The sequence below is a fragment of the Caenorhabditis remanei genome, chromosome II (assembly GCF_010183535.1).
Source record: "Caenorhabditis remanei strain PX506 chromosome II, whole genome shotgun sequence".
NCBI classification, from domain to species: domain Eukaryota; kingdom Metazoa; phylum Nematoda; class Chromadorea; order Rhabditida; family Rhabditidae; genus Caenorhabditis; species Caenorhabditis remanei.
In genome coordinates, this window is record NC_071329.1 from 15,970,809 (window position 1) to 15,998,675 (window position 27,867).

A 27,867-nucleotide genomic window follows, 5' to 3' on the forward strand; every position below is an offset into this window, starting at 1 on the left:
TTTTTGACTCTGATACTCAGTACTCTGGAAGTAGTGGTAGGAACTCCTGAACAATGTAAGGGAAGTAACATCAGATGTTCACGTTTCAAATTTTAATAAACTTAAAATCATGTGACTCCAAGACGGGGAGATATAACACAAAGACATTTTTGGTATGACAACACTTTTTTCAAGTGTTGAGAAAGTAACCCACAACAAACTGTTATCATCTGGCTGGACAGTTTTTTCAATTCAACGTACTTATCCAGGCTTCTTCTCTCTGATAAAAAACGTTTTGCTTGACTCCAAGGTCATTTAAACCGGAAAAAATCCGAATGAAAAGGGGATATCAAATAGAAGCAAGTTACCTCTTCAAATGATCTCAAATGGATGGTCTACGCGGAGAGAATCAGAATGCTACTAAAATCTTGTCAGAAGACCATCGGTGCTGATAAACAATATTTTGAATTCGAGAAGTCTTTCTGGATTTAAAAAAATAGAAGCAAAGTTTTATCGAAAAATTGCAGAAAATTATGAATCAACCTAATAGAAGACAGCAAAAGTTATAATTATCCCGATTAAAATATTTCTTATAGTTAGTCTACATTTTTTCAGCTTAGCTTCAAATCGAGTATTGCTTATTATGCATTTGAAACCGTTTTGAAACTTAAAAACGAAAACTTTATTCATAAAGAAAATTATGAAAAAAATGTCAAACTTTTCAAATGTTTAATTTTCAGGAAAACAGAATAAAAAATGAAAAGAATGCAGAAATTAAAAAGTAGATTGGGATACCAAACATACACACTATTATTCGCTACAAAAATAAACCACAATTAAAACAATTAAAACGATCTATGAAAGGATCAAGAAGGGTAGCCGGGCGAGTTGATCCACCGATGGTTGGAAAACGTGGGGTTAGGTTGTGGCAGACATTTATACAGGTCGTGTCTCTCGTTGTAAAATGTTCACCATAAGAAAAGTTTGATGGCTCATAACTCGGTCCACGGAAACACTTTGCAGATTTTTATTGCAGATTTGAAATCCTCGGGGTCGAAATTACTTATGGTCAAATTTATAGAAAAAGTTCAACTCGGTCCGTCGTGTACTTCCCTTGTGAACTTGCCGTTTATTGCCTTTAGGAATGTCGAGATAGTAGAAGAATTTTCTAGAAAAAAGAAGAACGAAATCGACAGGACGTTTATTAAAACTTGTGACACATAATTATGATAATTGAAATCAAAACTTCAAAATTGAACTGACGGGTTTTTGATGACGTCAATACTCGCGTAGCCCATCAACCAGCCTGCAATAAATGCCAGAATTGGAACGTGGAAAAAGTTTAAAACAAGAGAAAATTCTGATTCCTGCCCCTGGGCGTAGAACTGATAAAGATGATGTTGATGAAATGAATTGATAGATGCAGCTGAGAAAATTTCCATTTTCAAGTTGAAAGTAAATCCTTCGAGTCCTTTCTCTTCGGTACCATAGAGGATGAGTTCAGACGTGGGGTTCATCGGGAGAATAAGGCAAGGTGTGGCGAGGGAAGGAGATAATCTAAAAGGAAAATAGTTGGTTTCATTAAACCTGACATTTCTGATCCTAGATTCAAAATTGTAAATTTTGAAAATACAACATTTATTTTCAGTTCTATATCATTATTCTACTTACTTCTCGTTTTCTTCCATCGCTGCAACGTTTCCTCCAAAACATCTTCTCACTTTCTTCATCACCTTCTCAACAGTTTTGCTCTCATATCGTTCCCATGTGAACGATGCTCCGATATCCCTCTTACTTTCCAGCCAGCTTTCAACAACACTCATTACTTCTCTATCGGACAATTTCGCCTGTTTGAGAACTATTTCTTTATTTGGCAGAAATACTAAAATCACCCCCCAGTTAATTTTATTTTTGTGGGTACTGAAATCAATGATCCCCAGCTTTTCAGCCCGATGAACCATAGGGATATGAAGATCTGTTTGGTTTCTTGCCACAAATTTCAATTCTTTCAATGGGGAACTTGTTTGATTAATAACTGGAATCAATCGTTTTAGTTCAAGAAGCCCCGTGTCAAGCCTCTTGACTTTAACCCTCATGTTCTCTGGCAGTGGGAACAGATCGAGAAGATAAACTCTGAAAGTCATCTCATTCACTGAGATTTCATATCTATCTTTCAATAGTGCATCCATCAACCTTCTGAATACTTGAGCTCTCGTCATGTGACTAGGTAGAGGTATTTGGCGTTTGACTCTTTTCGAATGAGCGGTTATTTGCTTCGAGGAGACATGGAAATTGATGTGGTTGATGGTGATCCGGAAGTGATCGAGACAGAGACGATCCAAGTATAGGGGGACTGACTTCTCAACTTGGTGGAGTGCCAGGCATCGGAGGGAGAGTTGAATTCTGTAAAAATGAGTTTGTAGACTAGAATAAAAACGTCTGGAATCTTATTAATGTTTACCTCTTATTCGAATCTAAAAATTTCAAAACACATTCTGTAGATAAATACGACAGAGCGGGTTGCATATTGAGTGTCTGTCGAAGGGAGAATAAGAAATTGCTGGACTACTACTACTACTAGATTAGCAACCTAACCAAGACCAGCTGTCTTGGTTATTAGGTGGACTTGCAGAGGAGGAAGTGTGAAATGTCTAATCCACTTATGGGAAACGTCGAGGTAGTGGGAGATGAGAAGATCTGAAAAATGAAAAAAAGAAGGTTTTTTCACTGGTTTCTTCACCGGTGCAAACCGAAGAAAATCGATTTTCACCGGTTTTTGTTTTTGAAAACCCGGTAGAGTTTAACCGGGAGGAAGAAAAACCGGTTTTTCTTTAATTTTATTTCCGATGGAGCACCCTTGTTGTGAGTAATTTAACCTGAAATGTCTAAAATACAGGTGTTGCGTCTTCTTTGTTTTCAGTTATTCTCATTACAGTACTCCGCCGGCATACTTGCGACAAGCCGGGCCAATTTGAAAATTTTCTGCCCGGCTCGGGTTTCAGTACAAACAGTGAAAATTGAACTTTTTTGAGAAAAATTGAATTTCTTGCAAAAAAGCCGAGTTTCCGACTATGTTTTCAAGTTTTGATTAAAAGTCGAACCTACAATTGTTGACTATTTTTGATGAACATTCCAAAAAATGGCAACAAATTTTGTGAAAAAATGCACATTTTTTCACCCGCCCGGGCCGAGATTTCGCAAGTATGCCTGCCAGCTGTATACCCTTATGAATCATGATTTTCCCACCCAATTATCCCTTCATATCAGTCTTTGCATCTTGATGGAGATCTGGCATCACCTAGCGGGGCTCTTTTTAATGAGAGGGCAACCTCAGCTGTCGGACATCTCAATTATACAATGGGCAGCATGTTTGGGCAGAAAATTTATTAATTGGCCATGGGAAACAGAAGGAAATTGAAAAGAAACGTGGAAAGTGACAGTTGATAAACATGGAAAATAGGTACAAAACATAAAGAACCGAGAAAAGCAGAGTCATAAAAATCAAATTTAAAAAGATCCTTCACTTCTTAAAAAGATCCGCACACATTTGAATATTCTTCGCCCACCCGGAGCTCTCATACCTTCCGGGCACATCTTCCACTTCTCGTTTCTTCACACTTTTGACACGTGGCTCTTCATCCTCTTCATCCACTTCAACACTCCTCTTTACCGCAGCATTCCTCCTGCATCCCTCGATGAACCATCTGAAAGCGGTGCCGATGCTCAGAGCCAAGTTCTCACCTCGCTCGCCTTGATCTGCTCCAACCTTCTCATCTGACGTGGAATTCTCCTTCACGTTATTTGACTTCTTTGCAATTGTCTCCATCAACTCGTGAATCCGCTTCACAATCTCTCCAGCACGATCCACCATCCTTTTCGCCTTCTGATGCTTCTCCTTATCCTCACTTTAACGGGAAGCTAGTTTATCAAAAGAACTAGCTTCCCGTTAAAAGGAAGCACCACTTCGAGGTCTTTGTCTCCAGAGTCCAACCTCCTCGTTCTGATTTTCAGGTTTTCTGGGAGAACACTTGAATTGCGAATTTTCAAAAATTCCACGCGAACATGTTTCCTGCCGTCTAAAATTGTTTTGATCCTTTCTGTTGATTTCACTTTGTAGCAGACATCGTTGACTACAATTTTCTCTTTTTCGAGAGTCAGAGATTTCAAGATCAACAGCGCTGAGAGTTCGACTAACCGAAGCGCTGGGCAATGGGAATTGAGTTCCAGTCTGAGAGAGTTCCACAAAAATTGAAGAAATATGAAAGATGAAAGGATCCACACAAGTGCGAGGCGTAAAGTTCAAACTTTACGTTTATTTGTCAAATCTTCCAATATAAACTGCAACGCACACGCAACGCGGCTCGGAAAAAAATCAAATCTTCTTGTTGCGTACCATACGCCTTGCACTGCTGTGAGTATTCTATTCATGGTATTGTATCAATACGAAAACTAACCGCTTATTCACATCCATGTATTGAAAGACAGCTTTCAAGCTCAAGTACGTCCATGGCTTCGTCATGATAGTAGTAAGTTTGAAGGCTAAAATATAGTGGAAAGTTGACAAGAAATATCGATTGTCGTACACAACGGGAGGAGGAGGTGACGGTCTCGTCTTCACGAGGAGGGGATTTGTTTGCAGAGCCTTGAAGGTGATGACGTGGATATGCAAATGTTGAGTGACTTAGATCTAATCTGTGTCAATTAACACCTGAGAGACTTTCAAGAAATGGAACGGAGCTCTGATATTCTTCGTCGGCGTCTTTCGTCTTCCGGTGGATTAGATGACGACGCGAATTCGCAATTCGATGGGATCGCATGTTGGCATAGTTCTCAAGATTTCGTTGATCGACATTTCCGAAAGATTTTTGGGGTTTCAGATTCAATTCTTCATGAACTTCCTTTTCACGTCACATCTCGCGGACCGAAACGATGCTACGCATTTGAATGGCATTAATAGATGTGTGTCCTCTAAACTCGATCATTAAGAGGCGTTGTCTGTAAGATGAGGATTCCTCTTGGCACAGTTGCAAAAAGTTGTTTCAATCCAAACTCTTTTTACAGCATATGTACCCCTATTGTAGTGATTTACAAAAAATATGTCACCAGTCCCCTATGACGTCATCATAGGAATTTATGCCCAATAATCGACTTTTCACCCAAAAATTCATAAAAATTTCAATTTTCCAGATAACTCTGCGAAACTTTCGGTACATGTTAGAAGTGTTTTTGACTACTTCTACACAACTTTTCAGCCCTCCAGGCACCCCAGAAACAGTTCAAGTGAATTTCACTTTTATGTTTTTTCAACTTTTCTCAAAAATTCCCTCTAGAAGCCATAAAATTTTAAATCGTATTCATATTCCCCGCAAGGTGTTTTATTAAATCCAATTAAAATCATCAAAAAGTAGGGGGCCATTTTGAGATATTTCGATTTTTTCAAAAATCACATAAGGGTCCCCCCTTATGAAAAAAAATTTTTCACGAAAAATTCGAAAAAAAAATTTGCTTCGAAAACAATCAGAATATTGATAAAACACATGAAATAAACCAATTCCAAAATTTTACACCTCAGAAATTGATTTGAACAGATTTCGAATTTTCCTTCATCAAAATTTTTTTCCCATTTTTTGAGGTTTTCATCAATAATTTGTACAGAAGCCATAAAATTTCAACTGATGTACTAAATTCCCGCAATATTTAACATACGATCCAATTAAAATCATCAAAAAACAAGGGGACCATGTTGAGATATTCTCATTTATTTCGAAAATCACATAAGGGTCCCCCCATGGACAAAAAATTTTATCGAAAAAATAATTCGACATCATTTTTATGCAAAAACGTTCAGAGTTTTGATGAAATATTACAAAACCGTTTGTGAAAAAGTTTTGAACGTTTTTGCATAAAAATAATGTCGCATTATTTTTTCGATAAAATTTTTTTTCCATGGGGGGGACCCTTTGTGATTTTCGAAATAAATGAGAATATCTCAACATGGTCCCCTTGTTTTCTAATGATTTTAATTGGATCGTATGTTAAATATTGCGAGAATTAAGTACATCAGTTGAAATTTTATGGCTTCTGTACAAATTATTGACGGAAACGTCAAAAAATGGGAAAAAAATTTTGATGAAGAAAACAACGAAATCTGTTCAAACCAATTTCTGAGGTGTAAAATTTTGGAATTGGTTTATTTCATGTGTTTTATCAATATTCTGATTGTTTTCGAAGCAAATTTTTTTTTCGAATTTTTCGTGAAAAAATTTTTTTCATAAGGGGGGACCCTTATGTAACGCATTCTCTGTAAGACTCGATCAAGGTCACTGTAGGTAGGGGCGTAGGGCGGCTAAGATAGCCACAGCTTTGAAACTTTCAAAGAACGTATATAACGCGTTCTCTGTAAGACTCGAGCAACAGAGGTACTAGGGAAAGTTTGTTATATAAACATGTACTATGGACCTTCGGTAACACATATACACAATATTGGGTCGCAGCTCCGGGTTACTGTAGTACGGTAGGTGCTCATAGGTCAAAAAATGAACTTTTTGAGAATTGATCGGGAAAAGCTGAAATTTTTAGCGTTTGTTGGATAGGAATAGAGTATTCATTTCACGAAGTTTCAAAATTATTTAAAAAAATTTAACCGAGTTATGACCAAAAAACACACTTTTCTGACCGATTTTTTGAAAAAATCCAAAATTGGTATCCTTAAACAAAATTTCCGTATTCCAAAATTATTTTTTTTACATTTGTTATTATTTTTCCTATCAATTAAAAAAAAATTCATTAAAAAAAACCTCGGCTGAAGGGTTCAAATTTAAACTAGAAAAAACTAAAAAAATTTTTTTTGAAATTTTTGAAATTTTATTTTAGAAATGCATACTCCGTGTTATTTCCAGCATTTTTTGTATTATTACTTAATGTTTTTCTCTTCATCATCACATAGAAATATTAAGTTTAGTGCAAAACTTTGATTGCGCGGTATCTGGTTTCCAGGTGTCGCGTAAGAGCGGCCAATGAAAATTAATGATTTATTTCGTCTTTGGTGGGGTTATTGATCAATTATTTTTTATAATAAACAAAACAATATGTTTGTTCAGACACAGACTCAAGCGAACTATTCACAATCTATTCAGATTATAAAAACTCCCAGTTATACAGTTATTACGTAACTTTTTTTTAATTCAATGAGAAGTCAGAATATATTCACTTAAATGGTACATTAATCTTTTACAAAAGTTAAGAATTGAAAATGTCTTTTTTTTTTTTCGATTTCTTCAATAAGGTGATAGAAATCCTGATTTTCTTCACTGATTTCATCGTAAATTTCTTCTGAGTCGTCGTATTCTTTCTGATTGAGCTCTTCCAAAACTAGATCCACTAATTCTTCTGTTGTTTCTCTCCGTGAGCGTGTTTTTGATTCCTCTCCAGTAGAAGTTGTTTTTGGTTTGCGAGTAGCAGACGCTCTGTTCTGAGGAGTACGAATAGAAGATGGAATTGTTGGAGGAACTTGAGTTCCAGTGCTTTGGTTGCCCTTTGACGTTTTCTTTTCTTTCTTCTTCTTTTCTTCTAGTTCTCTTGACTTCCTTCCAAATGTATGATAAAGATTCGAAATTTGCTTGTAATTGAGCCAAGTGTCCGGTGCAAATTGCAATGTCCCATCTTTTTTTTGTTCGCGGAGTTCTTTCGCAATAATTTTGGGATAAATCTTCAGTTTCTTCTTGGAAGAGTCTTCAAACTTTTTCATAACAAACTGAACCACATCCTTGTTATATTTCTTGTAAACCTTCTTGCTAGGAATTGCCCATCCTTTCTCATTAGAAAATGGTAGAACTCCAGCGGGAAGTGTTGTCAGCGCATCCTTCAAAGTATTCGGAGTTGAGTGTTCTCTCAGACCTTCAATATTTTCAGCATATCGTTCCATAGCAAAGTCTAATAATGTCTCTTTCTCTGGAACTAACTGGTGTTTACCTAGTGCCAGATGGCGCTCTAGATTTCCATATTTTGTAAACACGGCTGTACACCCTTCTTCTGGGCACTCAAAAACGGCTGACTCCATTTGTCTGGGAGTATGTTCTCCTTGATCAACATCAACGTCATTGAAAGGAATAATCTCATCAGCAGCGGTTTGGACTTCGATATCTTCTTCAGAACATTTTTTCGAACATTTTGATGATTTCCAAAAGGTTTCATGGTCCGATATCCCGTATCCTCCAGATGTTTCAATCGTCATTGTTCCTTTCACGGCAACAAATTTCCTGCTGTCATGCTTAGTTCCTTCTCCAATTAGTCCAAATTTTCTTGAAATCATCTCGGAGTTACTATTGTTGAATTGAAAATCGTACATGTTCTGAATTCCTTTGATCTCAATGTTCTCATTTTTCACTGTTGAAAAGTCGATTGAGCACAAATACGACGACATTGCTTTAGGAAATCGGCCCTCGGTTAGAGCCAAAAACAATTGATCGGGAGTCTCTGCATTCTTCCCCGAACCCAGCCACGTTCTCAGTTTTGTTTTGTATTCAGCCGCGGCTCTATCCGCAGCGCCTGCAAAACATAACACTGTCGCAATGTCATTCTCATTAAGTTATTCTACCTTTCCCCCCTTGAGCCTCGCTGAATGTGAAGCTGAGTATCTCAACTCCCACTTTCTTTGAAATTGCAGGAAGAGAAGTGAGTGTTCGTGTCGAATGATAACAACCTTTAGAAAAATGTTTATCAGACATTGTTTTTGGCAACTCACCGGCGTTATCACTCCTTAAATGAACACGAAGTATACCGACATGCTTGAGCTCTTGCAACACATGTTTGAGGATGAGTAGCACCGTCGTTGAATCCTGTAGAAAAATCACGGGAGTGACTACACATTCGAATAGTCTTACTTGAATTTCATGCTTTGTTATGTGAACAAAGTTGTGCTGCCGCAAATTTCCATCCTTGTCAATGTTAAGAGCATTAGTTACATGAACACTAATTCCACTTTTCCCAAAGTAATCAGATTGAGGTTCAACAGCTTGTTTTGGTATAACTTTTTGGGACCAATCTAATGTTAAAAATGCGTCGTTGCTCTGCAGGCTATCAATGATTTGCTGACGGATGTGGTTGGCGTGCTTATTTCTGACCTAAATACAAGAACAACATTAAATTTTTCTTACTTCCACGTACCTGATGTTTCTTCAGCTCAATAACATTTTTCTCAGCTGTTTTAACATCATCCAGAAAAACTGTCAGTTCCGTTTCAGATTTTACGTTTTTTTCATCATCTGATGACCACAAAGTTTTTAATTTAGCTGATTTGAGTAGGTTTGACACGGTATTAATCAAGTCATCAAATACATCTCGTATTGCTTGACATCGTTCACACATATCTTTGTCATGGTCATGCGAATTTTTTCCATCGAGACAGACTGAAGCATGGTTTTTCTCAATAGGATCGGAGAGAGCAAACTTTATGCAATGGTCTGATATCTGAAATTAATCTTGATAGATCTAAATGTAGTTTTTGTTTACCTTTGACTCGAATTTCAAATAAAGTTTAAAGTCCGTTTGCAAGTATACTTTTGAATCGTGAAGACGTTTATGGAAATTTTTTTCGGTTGGCCCGTCTATGTATCCAGCGGCTTTCATTTTTTCCAAAATTTCTGACAGATTTTCGAAAGACTGAAAATGAAATGTAATCATTCTGCTTTTTAAATGTTCTTACGTCTAGAGCATCACTTATAAAATAGTCCACGCACTCCAATGCTTCCCTTGTTGTTGCCTTACATTTGTCCAATATTTTGTAAAGAGTGCTCCGACTCATCAACTCTTCTTTCTCGCCTTTTTCCGTCTTCATTTTTATATACATTTCCACAATCTATTCAGTAAACGTTTTTTGGGTTTTTAAATGCTCTCTTACCTCTATAGCCCTGACATTGCGAAGCGAATTAGAAATATCCAGTTTAGTGCCATCAGACTTTGTGAGGGTTCTTCTCCCATATGGCAGGTCAGATCGAACCAGTGGGCTGTAAAACACTAGTCAGGATCAGAGTGATTTCAATAATTTACCTTGTGATGAAATCAATGAAAGAAACAACATCTTCTTTCACAAACTTTTGTCGCAATGGAGACGTATACGGAGTTCTGTTGAGAAGAAAACTGTACCTACGCGATTTTGTGTATTCATAGCGTGTTAGCTCCGGAAAATATTTTAAAACGGTCGAATAGGGCAGCGTTGAAGTGACTAAGGAGAGAATACTTCTTTTTTCCTTTCGAGTTGTCAACTTGGAATGCTCCAGAACAATACTTCCCATCAATTCCTCAAACAATTCGGATCTGACTGTCGTCCACTGGTTGCCTTCCAGGTCGAGCAAAAATGTTTTTAATTCTTTAGAGTTCCCAGGAGCCAATAGTTCTAATGCTTCGGAAACAAGTTTGTTCATTGCAGATGCCTTTATCATCTTGGATCTTCGACTTAGTTGAGAAAACGGTTTTCGGCTTACGATTCTTTCGATCCCCAAAGATTTTGCCCATTCGAAAAATTTTGTATCACATACACCGTCGTTGTGTTCTGGATTTTCCGCTGGCGATTGAGAATTTGTGTCATAATTCTCATCAACGTCCATGACTTGATCACTTGTACATGATTGGGAATCGGTGCTGTATTTTTCGACAGCAGATCGCAAACGCTTAGAAACCGGTGCATCCATTGAAATAGAACTTTCGAACAAACTTATGCATTGCGCTACTGACACAAAATCTTTATGGAATTTGCAGAGAGCTGAAAACAAATTCATGTATAATAATAGATAAATATTAAAACTCACGTGTTCCAATATGTACATGAGAATGATGATCATGCAAAAGTCTTTGAGCTTCATCACGAGTCAGAACATCGGAGCCAACTTTAGGAATAGTTAGTGTTGAATGAGGGTTAACATCGGAAGGCATCCCACACTTGAATTGAACTTTTTCCGAAACATGCTCTTTTCGAATATGTTTGGGGTTTTGAGTGGTTGCCCACTCAGTAACTAGCTCTTTCAAATGTTGATCGCAGACCATTCGATTACCAACTTCTTCATTGACTTCAGGGTTGTTGTAATCATGATACTCTGCCGCTCCCCGAGCAGCCAATAGATCCATCTCATTTTGGACGCCGAACATTTTTCCTTTGAAAGTGTCCAGAAGAGAAGACCATCTGAATAAAATATGCGGATATTTGAAATGTAGGGAAAAAAACTTACTTTACTAAATTTCCTCCACAATTTGTGCTCACTTTTGTAAACGAGTTCCTTTCCTTTTGTTCCAATTCAGATTTTCTTACTTTCGAAAAATAACAGCTAGACGATGTAGATTCATCTGGGACATTAATAGATGAGGAAGATTGGGAAATATCCGGGGTAGTAGAACCTTGTTGATTCAAATTCTCTTCAGGTTGTTCAGTTTTCATTTTTTTTGATGGAATAACGTCATCCGGAGGTAAACTAGAGACCAATCCAATAGAAAAGAGCAACAAGAAAAAATTCATGACGCAGTCCAGAATAAAATGTGTACACTTTTTCCGCGGTTGTATACTGCAAGGCGTTGAGGCTTCCTTGTATCGCGTGACCAGAGGAAAATGAGAAAAACAAAATAAAAGCTCCTCTCTTCTTCCCTTCTTCTCTTCTCCCCATGGGACTCCGAGTGTAGCGAGAATGAGCAGAAACCACCGCTTGAAATCGAAACAAAGTAAAGCCGACAAAAAATTGAGCAAGAAAACAAAAAATAAACAAGAATTCGCAATAAATATAAAGGAAAAGGTTCTTAACCACAATGGCATTAAAAATAATGGGAGTTTTTATAATCTGAATAGATTGTGAATAGTTCGCTTGAGTCTGTGTCTGAACAAACATATTGTTTTGTTTATTATAAAAAATAATTGATCAATAACCCCACCAAAGACGAAATAAATCATTAATTTTCATTGGCCGCTCTTCTCGGCTACTTCCCGCAACAGTTACGCAGCATTCACAGCTTTTGCAACAGTTACGCGACAAGATTGCAACAGTTCCACAGCAATTAGGAAAAATCAGAACATATGCAACAGTTACACAGCTTTCACGTCACTGCGTTTGATGGTTCTCTTGTTTTTGGGGCATGCACCAGTTGTGCAACAATCTCACAACAGTCGTGCAGCAACTGTATATTCGCTCCAATGCAAATTGGACTTTGGCTGCATTTTTCCATTTTTTCCAATGATTATTTATTGTCTATTTGACAAGTTTTATCATTTTTCCGACTTATTTTTACTCTATTTTTTGAAAATATTATTTTTCAGAAGAAGAATGTGTCTGGATGGCAAAAACGAGTCAGAGAGAGCAGCTGATCAACATAATTCGCCTATTCGATAAAAAATTTGGACTTTTGAAGCGTTTTCAGCAAGAGATGATCTAAAAATGTGAGTTGTTTCCCAACCGAATTTCATTGAAATATTCTTTTTCAGTTCTAGAGTCGATGAGCTTGGGGCACCGGACGTCTACAGATATAAGAAACTTGGAAACTTCATCGACTGTCGGTCAACATGGAACTTCAATGACATTTCTAAGTTTTTTGTTTTCGCTTTTATTTCTTTAAATTTTATATTCTTAAAATAAATATTAATTGTTGTTTCTGTTATTCTGTTCACAAATTAAATATACTGATTAGAAACGAGAAGTAATGAGCGCATGCAGCACGCCGGCAGCACGGATGCAACAACTGTGCAGCATTCATGCAACACTTGCGCGCCTCTGACGCAGCAGGAGTAAACTCTACGAATAACTGCTGCGTTAGTGCTGCACAACTGTAGCGGAAAGCAGCCGAGTTACGCGACACCTGGAAACCAGATACCGCGCAATCAAAGTTTTGCACTAAACTTAATATTTATATGTGATGATGAAGAGAAAAACATTAAGTAATAATACAAAAAATGCTGGAAATAACACGGAGTATGCATTTCTAAAATAAAATTTCAAAAATTTCAAAAAAAATTTTTTAAGTTTTTTCTAGTTTAAATTTGAACCCTTCAGCCGAGGTTTTTTTTAATGAATTTTTTTTTAATCGATAGGAAAAATAATAACAAATGTAAAAAAAATAATTTTGGAATACGGAAATTTTGTTTAAGGATACCAATTTTGGATTTTTTCAAAAAATCGGTCAGAAAAGTGTGTTTTTTGGTCATAACTCGGTTAAATTTTTTTAAATAATTTTGAAACTTCGTGAAATGAATACTCTATTCCTATCCAACAAACGCTAAAAATTTCAGCTTTTCCCGATCAATTCTCAAAAAGTTCATTTTTTGACCTATGAGCACCTACCGTACTACAGTAACCCGGAGCTGCGACCCAATATTGTGTATATGTGTTGCACATGTCCTCATATAACGCATTCTCTGTAAGACTCGATCAAGGTCACTGTAGGTAGGGGCGTAGGGCGGCTAAGATAGCCACAGCTTTGAAACTTTCAAAGAACGTATATGAGGACATGTGCAACACATATACACAATATTGGGTCGCAGCTCCGGGTTACTGTAGTACGGTAGGTGCTCATAGGTCAAAAAATGAACTTTTTGAGAATTGATCGGGAAAAGCTGAAATTTTTAGCGTTTGTTGGATAGGAATAGAGTATTCATTTCACGAAGTTTCAAAATTATTTAAAAAAATTTAACCGAGTTATGACCAAAAAACACACTTTTCTGACCGATTTTTTGAAAAAATCCAAAATTGGTATCCTTAAACAAAATTTCCGTATTCCAAAATTATTTTTTTTACATTTGTTATTATTTTTCCTATCGATTAAAAAAAAATTCATTAAAAAAAAACCTCGGCTGAAGGGTTCAAATTTAAACTAGAAAAAACTTAAAAAATTTTTTTTTGAAATTTTTGAAATTTTATTTTAGAAATGCATACTCCGTGTTATTTCCAGCATTTTTTGTATTATTACTTAATGTTTTTCTCTTCATCATCACATATAAATATTAAGTTTAGTGCAAAACTTTGATTGCGCGGTATCTGGTTTCCAGGTGTCGCGTAAGAGCGGCCAATGAAAATTAATGATTTATTTCGTCTTTGGTGGGGTTATTGATCAATTATTTTTTATAATAAACAAAACAATATGTTTGTTCAGACACAGACTCAAGCGAACTATTCACAATCTATTCAGATTATAAAAACTCCCATTATTTTTAATGCCATTGTGGTTAAGAACCTTTTCCTTTATATTTATTGCGAATTCTTGTTTATTTTTTGTTTTCTTGCTCAATTTTTTGTCGGCTTTACTTTGTTTCGATTTCAAGCGGTGGTTTCTGCTCATTCTCGCTACACTCGGAGTCCCATGGGGAGAAGAGAAGAAGGGAAGAAGAGAGGAGCTTTTATTTTGTTTTTCTCATTTTCCTCTGGTCACGCGATACAAGGAAGCCTCAACGCCTTGCAGTATACAACCGCGGAAAAAGTGTACACATTTTATTCTGGACTGCGTCATGAATTTTTTCTTGTTGCTCTTTTCTATTGGATTGGTCTCTAGTTTACCTCCGGATGACGTTATTCCATCAAAAAAAATGAAAACTGAACAACCTGAAGAGAATTTGAATCAACAAGGTTCTACTACCCCGGATATTTCCCAATCTTCCTCATCTATTAATGTCCCAGATGAATCTACATCGTCTAGCTGTTATTTTTCGAAAGTAAGAAAATCTGAATTGGAACAAAAGGAAAGGAACTCGTTTACAAAAGTGAGCACAAATTGTTAAGGAAATTTAGTAAAGTAAGTTTTTTTCCCTACATTTCAAATATCCGCATATTTTATTCAGATGGTCTTCTCTTCTGGACACTTTCAAAGGAAAAATGTTCGGCGTCCAAAATGAGATGGATCTATTGGCTGCTCGGGGAGCGGCAGAGTATCATGATTACAACAACCCTGAAGTCAATGAAGAAGTTGGTAATCGAATGGTCTGCGATCAACATTTGAAAGAGCTAGTTACTGAGTGGGCAACCACTCAAAACCCCAAACATATTCGAAAAGAGCATGTTTCGGAAAAAGTTCAATTCAAGTGTGGGATGCCTTCCGATGTTAACCCTCATTCAACACTAACTATTCCTAAAGTTGGCTCCGATGTTCTGACTCGTGATGAAGCTCAAAGACTTTTGCATGATCATCATTCTCATGTACATATTGGAACACGTGAGTTTTAATATTTATCTATTATTATACATGAATTTGTTTTCAGCTCTCTGCAAATTCCATAAAGATTTTGTGTCAGTAGCGCAATGCATAAGTTTGTTCGAAAGTTCTATTTCAATGGATGCACCGGTTTCTAAGCGTTTGCGATCTGCTGTCGAAAAATACAGCACCGATTCCCAATCATGTACAAGTGATCAAGTCATGGACGTTGATGAGAATTATGACACAAATTCTCAATCGCCAGCGGAAAATCCAGAACACAACGACGGTGTATGTGATACAAAATTTTTCGAATGGGCAAAATCTTTGGGGATCGAAAGAATCGTAAGCCGAAAACCGTTTTCTCAACTAAGTCGAAGATCCAAGATGATAAAGGCATCTGCAATGAACAAACTTGTTTCCGAAGCATTAGAACTATTGGCTCCTGGGAACTCTAAAGAATTAAAAACATTTTTGCTCGACCTGGAAGGCAACCAGTGGACGACAGTCAGATCCGAATTGTTTGAGGAATTGATGGGAAGTATTGTTCTGGAGCATTCCAAGTTGACAACTCGAAAGGAAAAAAGAAGTATTCTCTCCTTAGTCACTTCAACGCTGCCCTATTCGACCGTTTTAAAATATTTTCCGGAGCTAACACGCTATGAATACACAAAATCGCGTAGGTACAGTTTTTTTCTCAACAGAACTCCGTATACGTCTCCATTGCGACAAAAGTTTGTGAAAGAAGATGTTGTTTCTTTCATTGATTTCATCACAAGGTAAATTATTGAAATCACTCTGATCCTGACTAGTGTTTTACAGCCCACTGGTTCGATCTGACCTGCCATATGGGAGAAGAACCCTCACAAAGTCTGATGGCACTAAACTGGATATTTCTAATTCGCTTCGCAATGTCAGGGCTATAGAGGTAAGAGAGCATTTAAAAACCCAAAAAACGTTTACTGAATAGATTGTGGAAATGTATATAAAAATGAAGACGGAAAAAGGCGAGAAAGAAGAGTTGATGAGTCGGAGCACTCTTTTCAAAATATTGGACAAATGTAAGGCAACAACAAGGGAAGCATTGGAGTGCGTGGACTATTTTATAAGTGATGCTCTAGACGTAAGAACATTTAAAAAGCAGAATGATTACATTTCATTTTCAGTCTTTCGAAAATCTGTCAGAAATTTTGGAAAAAATGAAAGCCGCTGGATACATAGACGGGCCAACCGAAAAAATTTCCATAAACGTCTTCACGATTCAAAAGTATACTTGCAAACGGACTTTAAACTTTATTTGAAATTCGAGTCAAAGGTAAACAAAAACTACATTTAGATCTATCAAGATTAATTTCAGATATCAGACCATTGCATAAAGTTTGCTCTCTCCGATCCTATTGAGAAAAACCATGCTTCAGTCTGTCTCGATGGAAAAAATTCGCATGACCATGACAAAGATATGTGTGAACGATGTCAAGCAATACGAGATGTATTTGATGACTTGATTAATACCGTGTCAAACCTACTCAAATCAGCTAAATTAAAAACTTTGTGGTCATCAGATGATGAAAAAAACGTAAAATCTGAAACGGAACTGACAGTTTTTCTGGATGATGTTAAAACAGCTGAGAAAAATGTTATTGAGCTGAAGAAACATCAGGTACGTGGAAGTAAGAAAAATTTAATGTTGTTCTTGTATTTAGGTCAGAAATAAGCACGCCAACCACATCCGTCAGCAAATCATTGATAGCCTGCAGAGCAATGACGCATTTTTAACATTAGATTGGTCCCAAAAAGTTATACCAAAACAAGCTGTTGAACCTCAATCTGATTACTTTGGGAAAAGTGGAATTAGTGTTCATGTAACTAATGCTCTTAACATTGACAAGGATGGAAATTTGCGGCAGCACAACTTTGTTCACATAACAAAGCATGAAATTCAAGTAAGACTATTCGAATGTGTAGTCACTCCCGTGATTTTTCTACAGGATTCAACGACGGTGCTACTCATCCTCAAACATGTGTTGCAAGAGCTCAAGCATGTCGGTATACTTCGTGTTCATTTAAGGAGTGATAACGCCGGTGAGTTGCCAAAAACAATGTCTGATAAACATTTTTCTAAAGGTTGTTATCATTCGACACGAACACTCACTTCTCTTCCTGCAATTTCAAAGAAAGTGGGAGTTGAGATACTCAGCTTCACATTCAGCGAGGCTCAAGGGGGGAAAGGTAGAATAACTTAATGAGAATGACATTGCGACAGTGTTATGTTTTGCAGGCGCTGCGGATAGAGCCGCGGCTGAATACAAAACAAAACTGAGAACGTGGCTGGGTTCGGGGAAGAATGCAGAGACTCCCGATCAATTGTTTTTGGCTCTAACCGAGGGCCGATTTCCTAAAGCAATGTCGTCGTATTTGTGCTCAATCGACTTTTCAACAGTGAAAAATGAGAACATTGAGATCAAAGGAATTCAGAACATGTACGATTTTCAATTCAACAATAGTAACTCCGAGATGATTTCAAGAAAATTTGGACTAATTGGAGAAGGAACTAAGCATGACAGCAGGAAATTTGTTGCCGTGAAAGGAACAATGACGATTGAAACATCTGGAGGATACGGGATATCGGACCATGAAACCTTTTGGAAATCATCAAAATGTTCGAAAAAATGTTCTGAAGAAGATATCGAAGTCCAAACCGCTGCTGATGAGATTATTCCTTTCAATGACGTTGATGTTGATCAAGGAGAACATACTCCCAAACAAATGGAGTCAGCCGTTTTTGAGTGCCCAGAAGAAGGGTGTACAGCCGTGTTTACAAAATATGGAAATCTAGAGCGCCATCTGGCACTAGGTAAACACCAGTTAGTTCCAGAGAAAGAGACATTATTAGACTTTGCTATGGAACGATATGCTGAAAATATTGAAGGTCTGAGAGAACACTCAACTCCGAATACTTTGAAGGATGCGCTGACAACACTTCCCGCTGGAGTTCTACCATTTTCTAATGAGAAAGGATGGGCAATTCCTAGCAAGAAGGTTTACAAGAAATATAACAAGGATGTGGTTCAGTTTGTTATGAAAAAGTTTGAAGACTCTTCCAAGAAGAAACTGAAGATTTATCCCAAAATTATTGCGAAAGAACTCCGCGAACAAAAAAAAGATGGGACATTGCAATTTGCACCGGACACTTGGCTCAATTACAAGCAAATTTCGAATCTTTATCATACATTTGGAAGGAAGTCAAGAGAACTAGAAGAAAAGAAGAAGAAAGAAAAGAAAACGTCAAAGGGCAACCAAAGCACTGGAACTCAAGTTCCTCCAACAATTCCATCTTCTATTCGTACTCCTCAGAACAGAGCGTCTGCTACTCGCAAACCAAAAACAACTTCTACTGGAGAGGAATCAAAAACACGCTCACGGAGAGAAACAACAGAAGAATTAGTGGATCTAGTTTTGGAAGAGCTCAATCAGAAAGAATACGACGACTCAGAAGAAATTTACGATGAAATCAGTGAAGAAAATCAGGATTTCTATCACCTTATTGAAGAAATCGAAAAAAAAAAAAGACATTTTCGATTCTTAACTTTTGTAAAAGATTAATGTACCATTTAAGTGAATATATTCTGACATCTCATTGAATTAAAAAAAAAGTTACGTAATAACTGTATAACTGGGAGTTTTTATAATCTGAATAGATTGTGAATAGTTCGCTTGAGTCTGTGTCTGAACAAACATATTGTTTTGTTTATTATAAAAAATAATTGATCAATAACCCCACCAAAGACGAAATAAATCATTAATTTTCATTGGCCGCTCTTACGCGACACCTGGAAACCAGATACCGCGCAATCAAAGTTTTGCACTAAACTTAATATTTCTATGTGATGATGAAGAGAAAAACATTAAGTAATAATACAAAAAATGCTGGAAATAACACGGAGTATGCATTTCTAAAATAAAATTTCAAAAATTTCAAAAAAAAATTTTTTAAGTTTTTTCTAGTTTAAATTTGAACCCTTCAGCCGAGGTTTTTTTTAATGAATTTTTTTTTAATCGATAGGAAAAATAATAACAAATGTAAAAAAAATAATTTTGGAATACGGAAATTTTGTTTAAGGATACCAATTTTGGATTTTTTCAAAAAATCGGTCAGAAAAGTGTGTTTTTTGGTCATAACTCGGTTAAATTTTTTTAAATAATTTTGAAACTTCGTGAAATGAATACTCTATTCCTATCCAACAAACGCTAAAAATTTCAGCTTTTCCCGATCAATTCTCAAAAAGTTCATTTTTTGACCTATGAGCACCTACCGTACTACAGTAACCCGGAGCTGCGACCCAATATTGTGTATATGTGTTACCGAAGGTCCATAGTACATGTTTATATAACAAACTTTCCCTAGTACCTCTGTTGCTCGAGTCTTACAGAGAACGCGTTATATACGTTCTTTGAAAGTTTCAAAGCTGTGGCTATCTTAGCCGCCCTACGCCCCTACCTACAGTGACCTTGATCGAGTCTTACAGAGAATGCGTTACATAAGGGTCCCCCCTTATGAAAAAAATTTTTTCACGAAAAATTCGAAAAAAAAATTTGCTTCGAAAACAATCAGAATATTGATAAAACACATGAAATAAACCAATTCCAAAATTTTACACCTCAGAAATTGGTTTGAACAGATTTCGTTGTTTTCTTCATCAAAATTTTTTTCCCATTTTTTGACGTTTCCGTCAATAATTTGTACAGAAGCCATAAAATTTCAACTGATGTACTTAATTCTCGCAATATTTAACATACGATCCAATTAAAATCATTAGAAAACAAGGGGACCATGTTGAGATATTCTCATTTATTTCGAAAATCACAAAGGGTCCCCCCCATGGAAAAAAAATTTTATCGAAAAAATAATGCGACATTATTTTTATGCAAAAACGTTCAAAACTTTTTCACAAACGGTTTTGTAATATTTCATCAAAACTCTGAACGTTTTTGCATAAAAATGATGTCGAATTATTTTTTCGATAAAATTTTTTGTCCATGGGGGGACCCTTATGTGATTTTCGAAATAAATGAGAATATCTCAACATGGTCCCCTTGTTTTTTGATGATTTTAATTGGATCGTATGTTAAATATTGCGGGAATTTAGTACATCAGTTGAAATTTTATGGCTTCTGTACAAATTATTGATGAAAACCTCAAAAAATGGGAAAAAATTTTGATGAAGGAAAATTCGAAATCTGTTCAAATCAATTTCTGAGGTGTAAAATTTTGGAATTGGTTTATTTCATGTGTTTTATCAATATTCTGATTGTTTTCGAAGCAAATTTTTTTTTCGAATTTTTCGTGAAAAATTTTTTTTCATAAGGGGGGACCCTTATGTGATTTTTGAAAAAATCGAAATATCTTAAAATGGCCCCCTACTTTTTGATGATTTTAATTGGATTTAATAAAACACCTTGCGGGGAATATGAATACGATTTAAAATTTTATGGCTTCTAGAGGGAATTTTTGAGAAAAGTTGAAAAAACATAAAAGTGAAATTCACTTGAACTGTTTCTGGGGTGCCTGGAGGGCTGAAAAGTTGTGTAGAAGTAGTCAAAAACACTTCTAACATGTACCGAAAGTTTCGCAGAGTTATCTGGAAAATTGAAATTTTTATGAATTTTTGGATGAAAAGTCGATTATTGGGCATAAATTCCTATGATGACGTCATAGGGGACTGGTGACATATTTTTTGTAAATCACTACCATAGGGGTACATATGCTGTAAAAAGAGTTTGGATTGAAACAACTTTTTGCAACTGTGCCAAGGCCCAACACAAACATTCTCACTCTTACAGATAGTGCCTCTTAAGCCAACTCGGTAAACTCGTTCAACTTTCTGCAGCTAGTTAGAGGTTCTGGCGACTTTCTGCAGCAATATGGAGGTTCTGCCGACTTTCTGGAGAAAAATGACACGAACTTCTGACTATCTGCAGCTAGTTGAATTACATTGGCGTACGACCTAACTTTCGGTCCATATACTCGCAACTTTCTGCAGCAACTTGCAACCTCTCCTCTCTTTTAGGGATATCGTGTGAGCGCCCCCGACTTTCTGTAGCAAATTGGAGGGTGCCCCCAACTGTCTGGAGCAATTTTCAAGCGAAGCGTGTCCGCGTTGCGTGCTTCTGAGCTTTTTTTTCATGAGATTTTTCTAATTTTTTTTCCGTTTTAAACCGATTTCGTTATTTTTTTGTTGGTTTTCTGACTTTAACTTAAACGGATCTTGTTTTCAGCACAAGGAAAGTCATGGAATAGAGAAAAGGACGATATAGTTGGAGCGGTGAAAGTGCCGGGTATCAGTGGAGATACGTATGTTCATATTCCAGCTGTAACTGGTAGTCACAGGAAAATGAGGTAAATATTCAAAAGGGATGTGAGAATATCACGGTTTACAAATACACGGAGTAATAAAAGAAAAAAAGAACACAACAATATAGCCATTTTTACGAGTTTATAATCGTATTTTCTTTAAAAATATATCCCAGGAAAATTATATTGTTTGGGCGAAACATACACAGTTTGACGCTACGAAGATCGAAATATTTCAGATAAAGCTAGCAAACTCACAGATATCTCACAGAAAGACGGTTTTTTTGCTAAAAAGGTGCGCTTTCTGGACAAGTATTGTATTTGTATGTATTGAAATCCAATTTTGAAAAAATGTAAATGAGTGTACAGACACATAATGCTTTGAAAACTGCTCGCAAGCATGCTCGAACACACACATGACTAAATTAAAAACAGTCTCCCCACAAAAACCAACATTTTTTTCTTGCAGATTAATCGGAAAAGGAGTGAAACGACTGCATTCGATAGGCCATGGTGAACAAGTGAGGAATTGTTTCTTATATTCAAAACAAAAAATATTTTCAGATTCGCTTGAAGGAACAATCTCTCAAGTACTTCTACAGTTTCGTGTTAATGTGTCCCACGAATATTCATGGATGAAATCACTCTGATGACTCGTATATTTCATTTTTTAATTGTCTCTTTAATTTAATTTAATAAAACTCTTTAATTTAATAAAATTGTTTTTCATTTCATTGTTTCGTAATATTGGGAGGGTTTAATGAAGGATTGGCTTCACTTTCTGCAGCATGTCTGCCGACTTTCTGCAGCATCTCTGGCAACTCTCTGTTGATGGTTTACATACTGTCGCCAGAGATGCTGCAGAAAGTCGGCAGACATGCTGCAGAAAGTTGAACGAGTATACCGAGAAATATTGAGGATATTTTCGGTGTTTTTAAGCCCTCCTATTTGTGATAACTTGGAAACTCAAAATCGATATAACTGTTTACTACATCTGTTAATAGTTTTATAAACGTTTAGAAAATGAGTGAAAACACAATGAAGGAGAGAGAAAAACAGAGGATAGCACAATTGAAGAAAAACACGATTCGAAATGGGAAAAACAAAGAAAATGGATAAGAAGGAAATAATATAATTTTAAGTTGAGTTTGAAAGCACTTGGAGTGTATAGATCACAAGTAAAGCTTCATTTTTGTTTTTGACAACATTTTTGTACGATAAATTTCTTTGACGACTGATAACTTCTTAGGATGAGCCCGTACAAAACAATTGTCAACTACAAAAATGACGCTCAATCGGTCCGTCGCACTGCAAGCATTGTCTCCAATTTCGCTGAGGCCAATGCTACAAAAATGAGGGCGATTAGCAGTAAAAATATATAACTTAAAAGAACCAGTAGATCTATGAAAATATCAAAAAGGGTTTCTGGTCCAGTAGATCCGATTGGCATCACTTCAAGTTTGATTCTTCTATTCCATATTGGTTCATCTCTTACACTGTACAAAACCAGCTCGGACGTCTCGTTGAACGGGAACGAAATGCAACGACGATCCATATTGTTTCTGGAAAAAAAGTATGTTTTAAGGTTTTTGACATGATCTGACAACTTGCGGGTAGAAGAATAAACTTGAAACTTACTGTAGAACGGAATCGTTGAAATTAGCATGGGTTCCATTTGAAACTCGTAGTATTTCGTTAACATAAGGAAATTCGTCACCAACAGGACAAACTATCGGTATAATCCGGAATCTATTCTGCATTGTCAAGACCGTTCCAATTTTCTTCTGGTTATTTCTCCAATTTTGGATGAGAGCAACTGTATCATTACTCGACAAACTAATGTTCTCTAACACTATATTTGAGCTCTTGCGATCATACAAAATGGTTCGAATCAAATCTACATTTTCTCTATCATGCTTAGTCTCGAAAAGAATCAATGTCTGAGTGCATCCCAAATACCTTTCGAGATTTGGAGTCTTGGCAATGTTCACTCGCAGTTCTCTCAACGGGAAGCTGGACTTGTCGATAAAAGGAAGCACCCTCTCGAGGTTTAAGTCTCCAGAGTCCAAGCTCCTCGTTCTGATTTTCAGGCTGTCTGGGATCACTCTTGAATTGCGAATTTTCAAAAATTCCACGCGAACATGTTTTCTGCCGTCCAAAATTGATTTGATCCTTTGATATTTTGATTCCACCTTATAACAGACATCATTGGGTACAATTTTTCTTTTTGTGAGAATCAGAGATTGGAGATTCAACGGAACTGAGCTTTCGGCTGACCGAAGTCCTGGACAATGGAAATTGATTTCCAGTCTGCAATGGAATATTTCGGAAAACATACAAGTACATATTGGCTCCAAAGCACAAAATTCAAATGTTTTCAAATTGTTTTTTTGCAAAAAAGTCAAATGTTCGACTATGATTCAGATATAGAAGCAATTCGATAAAAAATAGAAAAAAAATGTCCAAAAAAATGTTGAAAATGGCCTATTTTTAAAGTCGGGCCTTGATAAGTATGCAAAAATTTAAGAAATATGAAAAATAAAATGATCCTATTCTTGGTATTGTTTCAAAACAAAAACTAACCGTTTATTACCATCCATGTATTGAAAGACAGCTTTCAAGGTCAAGTACGTCCATGGCTTCGTCATGATGTTAGTAAGTTTGAAAATTAAAATACTGTGGAAAGTCGACAAGAAATATTGATTGTCCTACACAACGAGAGGAGGAGATGACGTCCTCGTCTTCACGAGGAGAGGATTTGTTTGCAGAGCCTTGAAGGTGGTGACGTGGATCTAATCTGTGTCAATTAGCCCCTAATGGAAGACAACAAAAGTGAATAGGTTCACGGATGAAATAGAAGGTTTAGAAGATGGTGGGCAACCTATTCACTGTTATGTTTCGTGTATTTATGGATCATTTCATTATTGTAATTATTTTTATTTACTAATTGTTTGTTTTTCATTTGATTAAACTGCGGAACAGGAGAAGAAGGAAGGTGATTAGCAGTAAAAAAGCAATGAAGAAAGGAAAAAGCTCTATAAAGATTTCAAAAATGGTTTTTTCTCTAGTAGATCCGATTGGCATCACTTCAAGTTTGGTTGTTTCCTTCCAATTTTGTACATCTGTTATATTATACAAGACCACATCGGACGTTTCGTTGAACGGAAACGAAATGCAACAACGGTCCATATTGTTTCTGGAAAAAAAGTATGATGATAACTTGCGCGACAGGAGAATAATGAGTTGTGATATAAAAATCTTCTAGAAAATTCACTTTGGTAAAGTTGATTTTTTCAATAGGCTGATTCTTGAAGTATGAAGATGAACTCGTCTAAATGCATAAATCATTATATGAAAATATCATAACTGATCACAATAAACGTTTTAAGGTTTTCGACATAATCTAACCATTTGAGGGCTAAGAGAACAAGCTTGAAACTTACTGCAAAACGGAATCGTTGAAATAAGCATTCCTTCCATTGAACACATCCATGAGTTCGGCAACATTAGACAGAGGTAGAACCCCATATTCATGATGTATTGTCAAGACCGTTCCGATATCTTTGTGGTGATTTCTCCAGTTTTGGATGAGTGCAATCGTATCTTCACTCGACAGAATAAAATTTTCTAGAACTATATTTGGGCCTTTGCGGTCATACAAAACGCTTCGAATCCAATCTGACTTTTCTTGATCTAAGTTAGTCTCGAAAAGTACTAATGCTTGTGTGCATCTCAAATGCTTTTCGAGATTTGGAGTTTTAGAAATGTTCACTCGCAGTTCTCTCAACGGGAAGCTAGCTCTGTTGATAAAAGAAGGCACCTTTTCGAGGTTTAAGTTTCCAAAGTCCAAGTTCCTCGTTCTGAATTTCAGCCTATCTGGGATCACACTGGAATTGCGAATTTTCAAAATTTCCACGCGAACATGTTTTCTGCCGTCCAAAATTGATTTGATCCTTTGTGATTTTGATTCCACCTTGTAGCAGACATCATTCGCCACAATTTTTCTTTTATTGAGAGTCAGAGATTGCAGGCTCAACGGCACTGAGCTTTCGGCAGATCGAAGAGCTGGACAATGAGAATTGACTTGCAGTCTGTAATGAAATGTTTCGGACAAAAATTAAAGAAACATGAAAATACGCCTCGCACTCCTGGGAGGATCTATTCCTGGTATTGAATCAAATGAAAAACTAACCGCTTAAAAATTTCATTCTTGTCAAGGCCCGGGCCTTGTCAGCGGCATTAAGGCCCTGCCCGAAAGTTCGCAAAATTGGCGCCAAAATACAAAATTTACATTCAAAATGTACATTTTTTGGAATTGTTCGCAAAAAAAGTCAAATGTTTAACTATGAAGCAATTCTAGAAGCAATTCTGAAAAAGAGGTTTAAAAAATAGGTACTTTTTCTGGAGCCAGCCCTTAGGGCCTTGACAAGTATGCAAAAATTGAAGAAATTTGAAAAATGAAAAGATCCTAATCCTGGTATTGAATCAAATGAAAAACTAACCGCTTATTCACATCCATGTATTGAAAGACAGCTTTCAAGCTCAAATATGTCCATGGCTTTGTCATGATGTGAGTAAGTTTGAAGGCTCAAATATTGTGGAGAGTCGACAAGAAATATCGATTGTCGTACACAACGGGAGGAGGAGATGACGGTCTCTACACCACAACGAGGAGGAGATTTGTTTGCTGAGCTCTGACAATGGTGACGTGGATATGCAGATGCTGACTGACTTACATCTAATCTGTTTCAATTAGCCCCTAATGTAAGACAGCAAAAGTTAGTAGATTCACGGATGAGTATCCCGGTATACTTGGTCGGAATTTCTTGAAAATTTTCCGATTCTTCTAGGAAAAACCTTTAAGGACTGATTTTTTATAGGTTTGAGGATTTTTGAAGAATATGTATACTTGAGAAAAAATATGAAAAATTTTCAGAAAAAAATTTTTGCAAAAAAGTTGTAGTAGAAAAAAGAATCAAAAATAAACTTTGCAAGTCTCTCTAGAAGAAGATCAACAACATGTTCACAGTTTTGTTTCCTATTTTGTGATATATTCTGAGTATTGTGAATTCATGAATTATTTCATTATTTTAATCGTCTTTTATTCAGTAATTATATTGATATCATTCCAGTTAACAGAAGAGGTGGCAAAAGAGCGAAGACAATTAGCACTAAAGCAAAAACAATTAATAAAATTTGAAACTCTATGGGAAGATCACGAAAGGCTTCCCGAAAGGTTTCTTCTCTAGTAGATCCGATTGGCATCACTTCAAGTTTTATTCTTCTTTCCTCATTTGTTCCATCTCTGATACTATACAAAACCAACTCGGACGTCTGGTTGAACGGGAACGAAATGCAACGGCGATTCTCATTGTTTCTGGAAAAAAGTATGTTTTAAGGTTTTTTACTAATAACATGCTGGCCAGGATAATAAGCTTGAAACTTACTGCAAAGCGGAATCGTTGAAAAAAGCAAACCGTCCATCCAACACTTCTAGTAGGTCGTCAACATATATCTGTAGTTCCCGATATTCATGATGTATTGTCAAGACCGTTCCGATTTCTTTCTGGTTATTTTTCCAATTTTGGATAAGAGCAACCGTAGTATTACTCGACAGAATAAAATTTTTTAGCTCTATATTTGGGCACTTGCGGTTATACAAAATGCTTCGAACCAAATCTGCATTTTCTCCATCATGCTTAGTCTTGAAAAGTATCAATGACTGAGTGAATCCCAAATACCTTTCGAGATTTGGAGTTTTAGAAATGTTCACTCGCAGTTCTTTCAACGGGAAGCTAGCTCTGTCGATAGAAGGAAGCACCCTTTCGAGGTCTAAGTCTCCAGAGTCCAAGTTCCTCGTTCTGAATTTTAAACTGTCTGGGACTACATTTAAATCGTAAATTTCCAAATTTTCCACGCGAACATGTTTTCTGTCGTTCAGAACTGTTTTGATCCTTTGATATTTTGATTCCACCTTGTAGCAGACTTCGTTGACTACAATTTTCTCTTTTTCGAGAGTCAGAAAATGCAGGTTCAATGGCACTGATCTTTCGGCTGACCGAAGTGCTGGACAATGGAAATTTAGTTCCAGTCTGAAATGGAATTTTTCGGAAAATATAGAAAAAATGAGACTTGTCAAGGCCCGGGCCGGATCGAGTATGGTTCAGAATAAGAAGCAATTCTGAAAAATCATCAAAAATGTGAACCTTTTCGATGAAAAATTAAAAAATGTACTTTTTTTGAAGCCGGGTTTTGACAAGTATGCAAAAATTGAAAGAAATTTAAAAATTAAAATGGTCCTATTCTTGATGTTGTATCAAAACAAAACTAACCGCTTATTAACATCCATGTATTGAAAGACAACTTTCAAGCTCAAGTACGTC

General features: G+C 36.4%; 3 protein-coding genes across 3 annotated transcripts; 1 reads left to right on the forward strand and 2 right to left on the reverse strand.

Annotated features, from left to right (window-relative positions):
• Positions 1-1,226: 1,226 nt before the first annotated feature.
• GCK72_007274 (uncharacterized protein) lies at positions 1,227-4,498 on the reverse strand (the record flags this gene model as incomplete). Its single annotated transcript, XM_053726080.1, has 4 exons — positions 1,227-1,536; positions 1,651-2,382; positions 3,561-3,884; positions 4,434-4,498. The coding sequence occupies 4 exons, from the start codon at positions 4,496-4,498 to the stop codon at positions 1,227-1,229; spliced, it is 1,431 nt and encodes a 476-aa protein (XP_053590274.1).
• A 16,556-nt stretch (positions 4,499-21,054) lies between these two features.
• Positions 21,055-22,123, forward strand: GCK72_007275 (uncharacterized protein; the record flags this gene model as incomplete). Its single annotated transcript, XM_053726081.1, has 4 exons — positions 21,055-21,130; positions 21,409-21,529; positions 21,954-22,005; positions 22,049-22,123. The coding sequence occupies 4 exons, from the start codon at positions 21,055-21,057 to the stop codon at positions 22,121-22,123; spliced, it is 324 nt and encodes a 107-aa protein (XP_053590275.1).
• Positions 22,124-22,775: 652 nt separating this feature from the next.
• Positions 22,776-26,051, reverse strand: GCK72_007276 (uncharacterized protein; the record flags this gene model as incomplete). Its single annotated transcript, XM_053726082.1, has 4 exons — positions 22,776-23,046; positions 23,123-23,794; positions 24,928-25,575; positions 25,987-26,051. 4 exons carry the CDS (start codon positions 26,049-26,051, stop codon positions 22,776-22,778), a joined length of 1,656 nt encoding a protein of 551 aa, XP_053590276.1.
• Positions 26,052-27,867: the final 1,816 nt, after the last annotated feature.